At 35.6% G+C, this 12,066-nt stretch overlaps 1 protein-coding gene across 2 annotated transcripts in view; it reads left to right on the plus strand.

The window, feature by feature from the left end:
- Nucleotides 1-12,066, plus strand: part of TSPAN12 (tetraspanin 12) — a 437,062-nt gene that overhangs the window by 394,723 nt on the left and 30,273 nt on the right. For both annotated transcript variants that reach the window (XM_053716681.1, XM_053716680.1), the window contains one exon: nucleotides 3,156-3,299. In XM_053716681.1, coding sequence (XP_053572656.1) covers nucleotides 3,156-3,299 — 144 coding nt within the window. The remainder of the gene's footprint in view (nucleotides 1-3,155; nucleotides 3,300-12,066) is intronic.

Consider the following 12,066-nt stretch of genomic DNA (forward strand, 5'->3'; position numbering starts at 1 on the left):
CTTTTCAGATTAAATAACAGTATGAACAGCAATTTGGGGACCGTATCTATTATACATATATATAAAAATGAGGTTCCATTACCCTTTATTATTATACAGGTTACACATATCTTGCAATAGTACTTTTGTTTCCTGGATCCTAGTTGTAAATTCCATTATTTATAATACTTGTTATGTGGATACCTGACACTGCTCTATATTACACAGCTATGGTTTTGGTGTTCTTCCAGAGACACACAGTTTCTGTGCCCAGAACGGTTCTGTCTCTATTTCTTTGTTATGAATTTGGGTATATAGTTTGTGTTTTACTGTTATATTATTATTGTCACTGGATGAATATTTCCTGTAACGTCTTCTTCAACCTCAATAAAAATATTTAAAAAAAAAAAAAAAAAAAAAAAATACTACCGGTTTAATGATAAATATTGGCGCACATGTGCGCCTTTGCAAGGGCGAGATGCGGCGAGCTCATAGGAGAATTGAAAGTCGTAATTCTAAAATGAATGATAAATAGAGCCCAAAGTGTTAAGGAGTGGCGAGTACTCAGGTTTCCATATAAAACAATTTTCTTCTTCATGTTGTCGCAGCTGAAATATATTAATTGATATCTGAAAACCTATTTAATATTAAAGGGATAGTAAACACCAAAAATGTTATTGTTTTAAAAGATAGATAATCTCTTTATTTACCATTCCCCAGTTTTGCGTAACCAACACTGTTATAGAAATATCCTTTTTACCTCTGTAATAACCTTGTATCTAAGCTTCTGCAGACTGCCTCCTTATCCCAGATCTTTTGACAGACTTGCATTTCAGGCAATTAGTGCTGACTCCTAAATAACTCCATGGGCATGAGCACAATGTTATTTATATTAAACCCATGAACTAACACCCTCTAGCTGTGAAAAGATGTCAAATTCATTCAGATAAGAGGCGGCCTTCAAGGGTTTATACATTAGCATTTGAGCCGACCTAGATTTAGCTTTCAACTAAGAATACCAAGAGAACAAAGCAAATTTGATGATAAATGTAAATTAGAATGTTGTTTAAAATGAAATGTCCTATCTGAATCATGAAAGTTTAATTTGGACTTTACTATCACTTTAATGTAACGTGAAACACAATTTTTTTCTTTCACGATTCAGAACATACAAATTTAAACAACTTTCCAATATTCTTCTGTTATCAAATCCGCTTCATTCCCTTGATATTCTTTGCTGAAGGAGCAGCAATGCACTACTGAGAGCTAGCTGAACACATTTAGTCAGTCAATCACAAGAGACTAATGTGTGCAGGCACCAATTCCCAGCTAGCTCCCACTAGTGAAGGCTATGTACATATTCTTTTTCAACAATGGATACCAAGAGAACAAAATAAATGTGGAAATATAAGTGAATTTTAAAGTGTCTTAAAATTGCACGCTCTATCTGAATCATGAAAGTTTAATTTTGACTTTTCTGTTACTTTAAATGAGTGGAATTAAGGAATATTCATTTTTCACACTTTTCTTTCGTCATATAATATACCAAGGTACTTAATTCCTAATTATTTTAAAATTAAACTTCTCACTGCCAGCTTCTGGGTTGATGATGCTGATGGCATGGTTCAAATATTTTTAAAGGGGTAATAAAGTCCAAATTAAACTTTCATGACTCAATAGGGCATGTAATTTTAAACAACTTTATAATTTACTTTTATCATCAAATTTGCTTTGTTCTCTTGGTATTCTTAGTTGAAAGCTAATTAGGCTCATATGCTAATTTCAAAGCTCCTGAAGGCCACCTCTTATCTGAAAGCATTTTACAGTTTTTCACAGCTAGAGGGCGTTAGTTCATTTTTTTATATAAATAACATTGTGCTCATGCACGTGGAGTTATTTAAGAGTCAGCAGCACTAATTGCCTGAAATGCAAGTCTGTCAAAAGATCTGAGATAGGGAGGCAGTCTGCAGAAGCTTAGATACAAGGTAATTACAGAGGTACAAAGTATATTTATTTAACAGTGTTGGTTATGCAAAACTGGGGAATGGTAAATAAAGGGATTATCTGTCTTTTTATACAATAACATTTTTGGTGTTTACTATCCCTTTAGCAGTTTTTTAATTATAACAACACAAGAGAATAATCCATTTTTTTTTTAAATAAACCACAAATAAACCACATATGTGTTACAATTATGAACAACTTCACAGTATATACCTCGAAAACTTCACAGTTTACCTTTACGAGTCTGTGATTGGCTGATGGCAGTCACAGGACAGCAAATTGAAGTTAATTTTGTCTAAAAATCTACTGCTTATTTAAAATTCAGAGAAAGTGCTACTGCATTGTCTTTTTAGTATGCACTTGCTAATTATGCAGTTCTACTGAATTTAATGGTTCTTTGAATAAAAAAAAATTGTATTGCTCATAGGGCATGCATTTCTTAAAGGGACAGAACACTTATTTTAAAGAATGTCTCATAACATATACTTACTTCTTTACTGCATTTCTATTAATATCCCAGTTCTTTGACATCAATCTTTGTTATTCCAAAGTCGCACCTCAAACACCTCAAACACCACTGCTGTAGATTTTCTTGTTCTTATTATATTGAAGTGCACTGTCCCCTATTGACTTTATCTTGTGAGCTCCCTTGCAGAGTCGTTTAATATATTATTACAGAAACACTTCTAATTGGCCATAGTGCCCCATAGACTAAGACAAAAACATCTGCAGGTGCTTGGGTGCTTATTTAGAATTATTAAAGAAACTTATTCTGCGGTGGGGTGCCAAAAAAAAATGCAGTGTAAGGGTAAGTATATGTCATGGGACATTTTGTTTATTTAAGTTTACCGTCCCTTTAATGACAGATTTGCCTTTATGCAAAAAAAGAAAAAAAAATCTTACTCTCGGCTTTCAAGAAAATTAGGGATTTATTAAATACATTTAAGTGATTTATAAAATAATTAAGTTTAAATGTATTGTGATCCACAATTGTGTACATATATGTTGATTCTTTTTATAAGATTTTTTTTTTCTTATTTGTGCTTCTGAAGCTCTTTTTAATAAACATTTTTTTTGTTATTGTTTTTGCCATTTATGTTCATATTTAGGTTGATTTGCTTTGAATTTTTTATTAAATGTTCTGTTCATTAATCACATTCTTTATTTAACAGTACAAATGCTGTGGAGTGGTGTATTTAACGGACTGGTTAGAGGTCACAGAGATGGATTGGCCTCCAGATTCCTGCTGCCTTAGAGAGTACCCCGGCTGTTCAAAACAAGCGCATCATGGGGATCTTAGTGATCTGTACCAAGAGGTGGGAGCTTGCATCTTCAATATTCATTTAAGAGATAGGAAAAACATTTATTCTTAAAGGAAAAGTAAACACTTTGTAATTACAAGACCTTTCTGTTGTCTTGCTAGAGAATAACATATCAGCCATGCCTAAACTGATTTTTTTAAGCAAATTTTGTTTGCTGCGATTGATTTTTTAAATAACAAAACTCCACCCACTGCTTGCCTTCTTTGGAGCAGCCAATCCTGGTATAAGTCTTCAAACAAAAAGGCTAGGCAAAGTTATTATGCCAGCATAAATTTGCTTGCTTTTCAAAAAGGTACATAGGGAAATATGTAGCAGGAATAGCCTTTAGAATTTGGTAGTCACAGTTTTTAGTATTAGAAAATCCCCAATTTTCAGAGCTAAATTACATGAGAATGGGGTCTAAATAAATAATGAAAAAATATACCGCCAAGTTCTTTTACAATACATTTTATATATATAAATCTCAGGGTATTACTGTCCCTTAAAATTTTGTTTTACAATTTAATATGATTCAAAAAGATGTTTTGTTGCTGAATGAACATTTTTGTTTAATTTCAACAGTTTTAAACAGCTAAACTCAACCTTAGAAAGGTTGTATTACAATTTTTTTAAAAAGTGTTTCTTCACTAAAAATTAGTTTTTCCATCTTTGGCTTACAAAGCCATCAGTACAATGGGTGCTGTCCTTTTGAACCAATGAGCATGATTGCAGCAATATTCAATATACATTTCTTGATAGTTGCATTTTCAACAATTTTGAGCAGTTGTACTCAACCCTTTTTAATGCAAGACAACAATTAATGGCTATTGTGTCAATTGTGTATGTTTTGTTTCCCTTGTCTCTTTATAACTAAAGTCATTATTAGATTGGTAGTAGATATTTATTTCTTTATTAATCATGTCATGTCTTATGCATTTTCTTCTTTTTAAATTTAAATGACAACAAAAGTGTTTCTAATTAAAAAATCATGTGCAGTTTAACATTTATTGTGGGAAATAACTATAATATAATTAGTTATGACGCATTGTATTTGTAGTACATATGTATTATAGTTTTTACATATTTTTTGCTATATTACAACTTGTTAAAAAACAAACAAAAAAAAACTGTTCAGCATACAGATGATATGTTTCATGACACAGTTTGTTTGCTATAAATGTCTAAGAATATATATCCCCTTACCTAAGTATAGCAATCTGAGGAATACTCCAAGACTTTTATTATTATATATAGTGTGAAGAGTTGTATTTATAGGGGAGAAATATTTCAAGTAAAAATAGCAGTGAATATTTATCCTACTTTTGCAGGTTGTATATTAATGTTAAAAAAAAAAAAAATCTGATGAGTATCTTGAATATGTGCTGTTTTTGATACATTTTTTAATCCTTGAGAATTGCTAAAGAAATGATCTCTGTAATGTGCATTTATATGTTTTGAGATTGATTATATTTTATGTATTCTACTCTGTCATGATTTGAAGTAAGAAAAAAATACAATCAAGCCTTACAGGGTTGATATTCTAGAACAAGGTAAAAATAGAAACACTCCCTTGACACTCAGAAACACACAGCAAATAATTTCCACAAACACTAACCACACATCTGATTCGTCTTTTGGGAGTTCTGTTCAATTCCACTGCAATCCATCAAATTCTAACTGTGCTTTCTATGAGAAGATATGCAAACCTGAAAGAAATTAAAATTCAAGACATATATTTCTAATCTCAAATAAATCTCAAATAAACAAGTCTCTTAACTCCTGCAGCACTGAAAAAAGTTGTTACCAAACTGCTAGTTTTGTAAATGTGTAAGTAGTTAGCTAATATATAGTAATGTACTGTCTGAGACCATTCAAATTTGTAACCTTGCAGTAAACCTAAAAATGTTTTTTAGCAGTTCTGGTGAAGCTTTTGTGATTAGAATTATAGTAAAATGTAGTAAAAATTTCTAAACAGGCTTGTTTTAAAGGTATATGAAATCCAAACATTTTCTTTTTCCGATTCAGAAAGAACAAACCATTTTAAAAAGATTTCCCATTTACTTACTTACTTGAAGTAGGTAGTTTAAGTTGGTTATAGTCCAAGTTTGTAAAATCTTGTTTTTCTGCTGATATATACAAGTTAAAACTAGGTTACAATTAGCCAATCACATACACTTGGAAGATGAAAGCAAACATCAGATTCTGATTTGAGCATCATCAGGAAAGGGAATAAGCTTCTTGACTGGACAGTCAAGATAGAGATCTTTAATGGACAGCAAGCTTTTGTCTACAGAAAGGTTGGTTATATATTTCAGAGATCTGACACATCATCTCTTAATTTCCTCAGCTAGAACAAAATCGTGTTTGTATTGATCACCCTCTCTGATATAAACTATTAGTAAATTCTAGGAATTTCTAAGCTCAAAGTTTGTGAGAACTTGAGAGAAACAAATATGCTAAAACAGTATTAAAATGAGGGCCAGATATCGACGCCGAAAATGCTTTCGATAGGCTGGACTGGTTGTTTCTCAAATCCACATTAACACGGTTTGGCCTAGGGGAAATGCTCACTGAAAAAATCTTTGCCCTCTACCAGATGCCGAAAGCCCGCATCAAATTAAACGACTCTATGTCAGATGCATTTCCCATATTAAATGGAACGAGACAGGGCTGCCCCTTATCCCCCATTTTGTTTATTTTGGCCATGGAGGTCCTAGCCTCCAATGTCAGGAAAGAAGAAGGGGTTCGCGGAATTCATATAGCGGATACACACTGCAAATCAACACTCTATGCAGACGACATTTTATTTTCATTGACCCCCCCCTTACAATCCCTAGCGGCACTGATGCCGGTCATAGAAAAATATAGCACCCTTTCTAACTTTAAAATAAATATGCAGAAATCGGAGTTCCTAGGCATTGGCATCACTGACCAGACTTCCCAGCAGATCACCAACCAATACCAATTCCAGTCAAAACACATCTCCATAACTTACTTAGGGATAAGCTTAACTAACTCGAAAGAGTCCCTATATCACTTAAACCATCAGCACCTCCTGGATTCTATTAGATCAGATATGGGGGCTTGGCAAAACAAAAACCTCTCATGGCTGGGCAGAATACAAGCCTTTAAAATGAGTATCTTGCCCCATTTTCTATATATGTTTCAGATACTACCCATCCAACCTCCCCCGCAGTATATACATTCCGCACAATCCTTCATAAATGTCTATATATGGGCGCATAAACGCCCTAGAATAGCTAAAAACATCCTTTATAGAAACAGGGACGAGGGGGGACTTGGGGTGCCTAATCTCTTGTTCTACTCGCAGGCAGCACAGTTAACCAGAATAGTTGACTGGTGCAAAAACACTTTGGATAAAGAATGGGTCAGGCTGGAGCATGACCTAGCTAGCTCAGGGAGCCTAGGCTCTTTATGTTGGACATACAGACAACACAGGACTTTGCCGCCACTCACCCCCTCTTTGGTGTCCGATACACTTTTTACATGGGACCACCTGACGAGATCCCAGAAAGGAATATCCACTATCCCCTCACCACTAACCCCTTTATTGCACAATAATGACTTCCCCCCGTTACTGCTGAAATTGTCAGACGACACATATACACTAGCAGCAGGTCTACCCTGCCATTCAGTTATAGAAAAAGGAACCATACTACCCAAAACAGCCTTAGCGGACAAAAACTTTTTTTTATTTGACAGATGGTTTGAGTATCTACAGATATCTCATTTCCTTTCTTGCCACAAAGATAAACCCAACTTAATAAGAGGATTAAACCCTTTTGAAGCACTCTGTCAGTCCCCACTGCTAGCGAAGGGCACTCTCTCCAAGATATATAAAATCCTCATTGCCTTACATTCTAAAAACCTGCCGCCATACACCAAAGCATGGGAAATTGAACTAGGGTTTGACGTCTCCCCTGAAACTTGGAGTATTATATTCCAACAAATGGGAAAGGCACCCTCCTCAATGGGTATCACTGAAACGAACCTGAAACTCCTAGAAAGATGGTATCTCTACCCTAGTAGGCTGGCCAAGATCTATCCTCACTCCAATCCACTGTGCTGGAGAGACTGTAAACAAGTAGGGACACTTCTTCACATTTGGTGGGATTTCCCTATACTCCAACCCTTCTGGCAGGATATTCATAGGGAAATCCAAAAGGCCCTCTCCGTAGACATCCCCTTTAACCCCTTAACGCTACTTTTCAATAAGCCGCCTAAGATCAAATGCAAGTATAGACAGGTCTTATTATATATTATGCTAAGCAGTGCAAAACAACTGGTCCCCAGACTATGGAAACAGCGTAGTACACCAACCCAGAGAGAGTGGACACAAAATGTCACACTCCTTCTGTCCCTAGAAAGTTTTCACTATCAGAAAACAAATAGTATGGACTTCTATTGTGCCCTGTCTTTATTTTGGGAAACATAAATTTATACTCATGCTAGGACACCACCCCAACTAAATAACTCCAGCAATGAGGCGTCCCTATTTGCTTAAACCACTTCATTTGGTGAAGAAAACGGCATGACCCAAATAGAGCTTCTCCTTGGGCCTGCGTCTTGTTTTGTTCCTCTGAACTTTAATCTTGTACCTTAACCATTATTTTGCTGATAGCAATTTTCATTCAAGTGTATTTATATCTGTAAGATTGTTTAGTTTGGATATATGTTATGTAGCAAAGTTTATATGTTTGGTGGTTGTTTCATCCACATGTTCTGAAAAAAAAAGAAAAACCCTACAAGCTACCTTGTTCTACTGAGATTCTCTATTTGGGAATGCAATGCCATGATCCACAGAACTTTGAACAATAGACAGTTTTGTTTCTGTCCTACGCTTCCCTTTTACTTTTCTTTATTTTTATTGATTCAATTGTATAACGCTGGATGTAATCCATGGCAATTGTAAAACCTTTAATTACATCAATAAAGCTTGTTGGGAAAAAAAAAAAATGAGGGCCAGATGATATCTGTTAATAATGGTATTTGTTAGATCTTAGTTATCATTGCAATGTTGCAAAATACGGTACTTCTCTAAAATATTCCTAAATTCCTGTAACATATTTCTTGAGTTTCATCAACTCTGACTTGAAAAAACTAATCTATCTATCTTTATTATTATTATTATTATTATTATCGGTTATTTGTAGAGCGCCAACAGATTCTGCAGCGCTATAAACATAGGCGGAGAAAAAATATTTATAGGGATCAGACGGGTAGAGGTCCCTGCCAAGAGTTGCACTGTTGTAGTCAGCTCTAAAGATGGTGATCTACAAACAGTATGCTTAGGCTGTTTGTAACTTAGGCTTACATGCTAAGGGGGTTCAAGTGGATAAGCAATGGAGGAGAGGAAACAGTATAAAGAAAGGTTAGTGTAGGTTGTATGCATCCCTGAACAGTAGAGTTTTAAGGGAGAGCTTGAAGTTTTAAAAACTAGGGGAGAGTCTTGTGGAGCGAGGCAGAGAGTTACACAAGATGGGAGCCAGTCTGGAGAAGTCCTGTAAGCGGGAGTGTGAGGAGGTAACAAGAGAGGAGGAGAGTCGGAGGTCATGAGCAGAGCAAAGGGGACAGGAGGGAGAGTATTTGGAGACAAGGTCTGAGATATAGGGGGTAGCAGTGCAGTTGAGGGCTTTGTATGTCAGAGTGAGAATTTTGTGTTTGATCATAGAGGCAAGAGGAAGCCAGTGAAGGGATTGGCAGAGAGGTGCAGCAGATGAAGAGCGACGTGTAAGGAAGATGAGTCTGGCAGAGGCATTCATTATGGATTGTAAAGGAGCTAGGCGGCAGCTGGGGAGACCAGAGAGGACAGAGTTGCAGTAATCGAGTCAGGAAAGGATGAGAGAGTGGATTAAAATCTTAGTTGTGTCTTGTGTAAGGAAATTTCTAATTTTAGAGATGTTTTTAATGTGGAAGCGGCAGGATTTAGCCATGGACTGAATGTGAGGAGTGAAATAAATATCTGAGTCAAGTGTGACCCCAAGACATTGGGCATGCGGTGTAGTGGTAATGATGAAGTTGTTGACAGTTATAGAGAGTTTGGGGTTGGAGATGTTGGAAGAAGGGGGGAAAATAAGGAGCTCAGTTTTGGAGAGATTTAGCTTGAAGTAGGTTGAGGACATCCAGGAAGAGATGTGAGAAAGACAGTTAGTGACACAGGTTAGCAAGAAAGGAGATAGGTCTGGTGCAGAGAAGTAGATTTGGGTGTTGTCGGCACACAAATAATATTGGAACCCATGGGACTTTATTAGAGAACCCCAACAGAAAGACCTATGTGAAGTTTGCACCCCATGTTTGTAAAAACTGAATTAAAATATACCATTCGTTTGTGCTGCGTTTGTGCTGATTTGTTCTGCAAAAACGAAGTTTGTGCCGGTTTGGTTTAGGAGATATTGTGCATTATTTTTTTATAAAACCCCGTCCACTTTGCACCCCATGTTATGCAATTTTTAAAACCAATATACCATTTGTTTGTGCTGCGTTTGTGCTGGTTTGTGCCGCAAAAACGAACGTTTGTGCCGGTTTTGTTTCGGAGATATAGCGCATTATATTTGCTGAAACTCTGCCCATTTTACACCCCATGTTATGCAATTTTAAAAACAAATATACCATTTGTTTGTGCTGGGTTTGTGCTGCAAAAACGAACGTTTGTGCTCTTTTGGTTTCGGAGATATAGCGCATTATTTTTTATGAAACCCCGCCCACTTTGCACCCCATGTTATTCAATTTTAAAAACAAATATACCATTCGTTTGTGCTGCGTTTGTGCTGATTTGTGCTGCAAAAATGAACGTTTGTGCCGGTTTGGTTTAGGAGAAATTGCGCATTATTTTTTAATGAAACCCCGCCCACTTTGCACCCTATGTTATGCAATTTTAAAAACAAATATACTATTTGTTTGTGCTGTGTTTCTGCTGATTTGTGCTGCAAAAACGAACCTTTGTGCCATTTTGGTTTCGGAGATAGAGCGCATTATTTTTTATGAACCCCGCCCACTTTGCACCCCATGTTATTCAATTTTAAAAACAAATATACCATTTGTTTGTGCTGCGTTTGTTCTGATTTGTGCTGCAAAAATGAACGTTTGTGCTATTTTGGTTTCGGAGATATAGCGCATTATTTTTTTATGAAATCTCGCCCACTTTGCACCCTATGTTATGCAATTTTAAAAACAAATATACCATTTGTTTGTGCTGCGTTTGTGCTGATTTGTGCTGCAAAAACGAACGTTTGTGTCGGTTTGGTTTAAGAGATATTGCGCATTATTTTTTTATGAAATCTCGCCCACTTTGCACCCCATGTTATGTAATTTTAAAAACAAATATACCATTTGTTTGTGCTGCGTTTGTGCTGATTTGTGCTGCAAAAACGAATGTTGGTACCGGTTTGGTTTAGGAGATATTACGCATTATATTTGCTGAAACTCCGCCCACTTTGCACCCCATGTTATGCAATTTTAAAAACAATTATACCATTTGTTTGTGCTGCGTTTATGCTGATTTGTGCTGCAAAAACGAACGTTTGTGCCATTTTGGTTTCGGAGATATAGCACATTATTTTTTATGAAACCCCGCCCACTTTGCACCCCATGTTATTCAATTTTAAAAACAAATATACCGATTGTTTGTTCTGTGTTTGTGCTGATTTGTGCCGCAAAAATGAATGTTTGTGCCGGCTTGGTTTCGGAGATATTAAGCATTATATTTGGTGAAACTCTGCCCACTTTGCACCCCATGTTATGCAATTTTAAAAACAAATATATCATTTGTTTGTGCTGTGTTTGTGCTGATTTGTGTCGCAAAAATGAACGTTTGTGCCGGTTTGGTTTCAGAGATATAGCTCATTATTTTTTATGAAACCCCGCCCACTTTGCACCCCATGTTATGCAATTTTAAAAATAAATATAGCATTTGTTTGTGTTGCGTTTGTGCTGAGTTGTGCTTCAAAAACAATTGTTTGTGCCGGTTCGGTTTCTGAGATAAAGGACATTCAAGATTTTTAGATTATGTAAACTCAAGCACCGCCTACTTTGCACCCATGTTATAAAATTTAAAAAACAAAAATCCCATTTGTTTGTGCTGATTTGTGCCACAAAAAGAAACGTTTGTGTCAATTTGGTTTTGAAGATACTGTATATTATATGTTATCAATCCTCACTGACGTTACACTTTATGTTATTAAATGTTACATTCAACTATATTAATTTTTTCCCTGTTTGTGCTGAATTGGTGGATATTGCACATAATATTTTAATATCTGTTTAGTTTTGCATACTGAGATATTACACATATGTTAGGACATGTATCCTCAGTCTGCAACCAGTAATTAATTGTAAATAAAAATACACTATTGTTAGGGTGACCATATTGCCACTTTATAAAGGGACACATATGAAAAATACATATGTCAGGGTTCCTATTCCAAACATTTCTTTAAACAGCCCTGAAAATAACCCTAACATATGTATTTTTTATATGTGTCCCTTTTTAAAGCGGCAATATGGTCACCCTAACTATTGTGCTGGATAGAGACAATTTGTGGATGTTTTTTTAAGGGAACTATAGAACACCAATGATTAAAGGGACATTATACACTCATTTTTTCTTTGCATAAATGTTTTGTAGATGATCTATTTATATAGCCCATAAAGACTTATTCTTAAATAACATTGCTCAGATTTCGAGACTCCTAACCAAGCCCCAAAGTTTTAGGAGAATACCGAAGTATACCTACTCCAGCTTGCTTCTGTTTGTGTAAAGGGT

This window comes from Bombina bombina, chromosome 6 (assembly GCF_027579735.1).
Source record: "Bombina bombina isolate aBomBom1 chromosome 6, aBomBom1.pri, whole genome shotgun sequence".
Taxonomy (NCBI): Eukaryota; Metazoa; Chordata; class Amphibia; order Anura; family Bombinatoridae; genus Bombina; species Bombina bombina.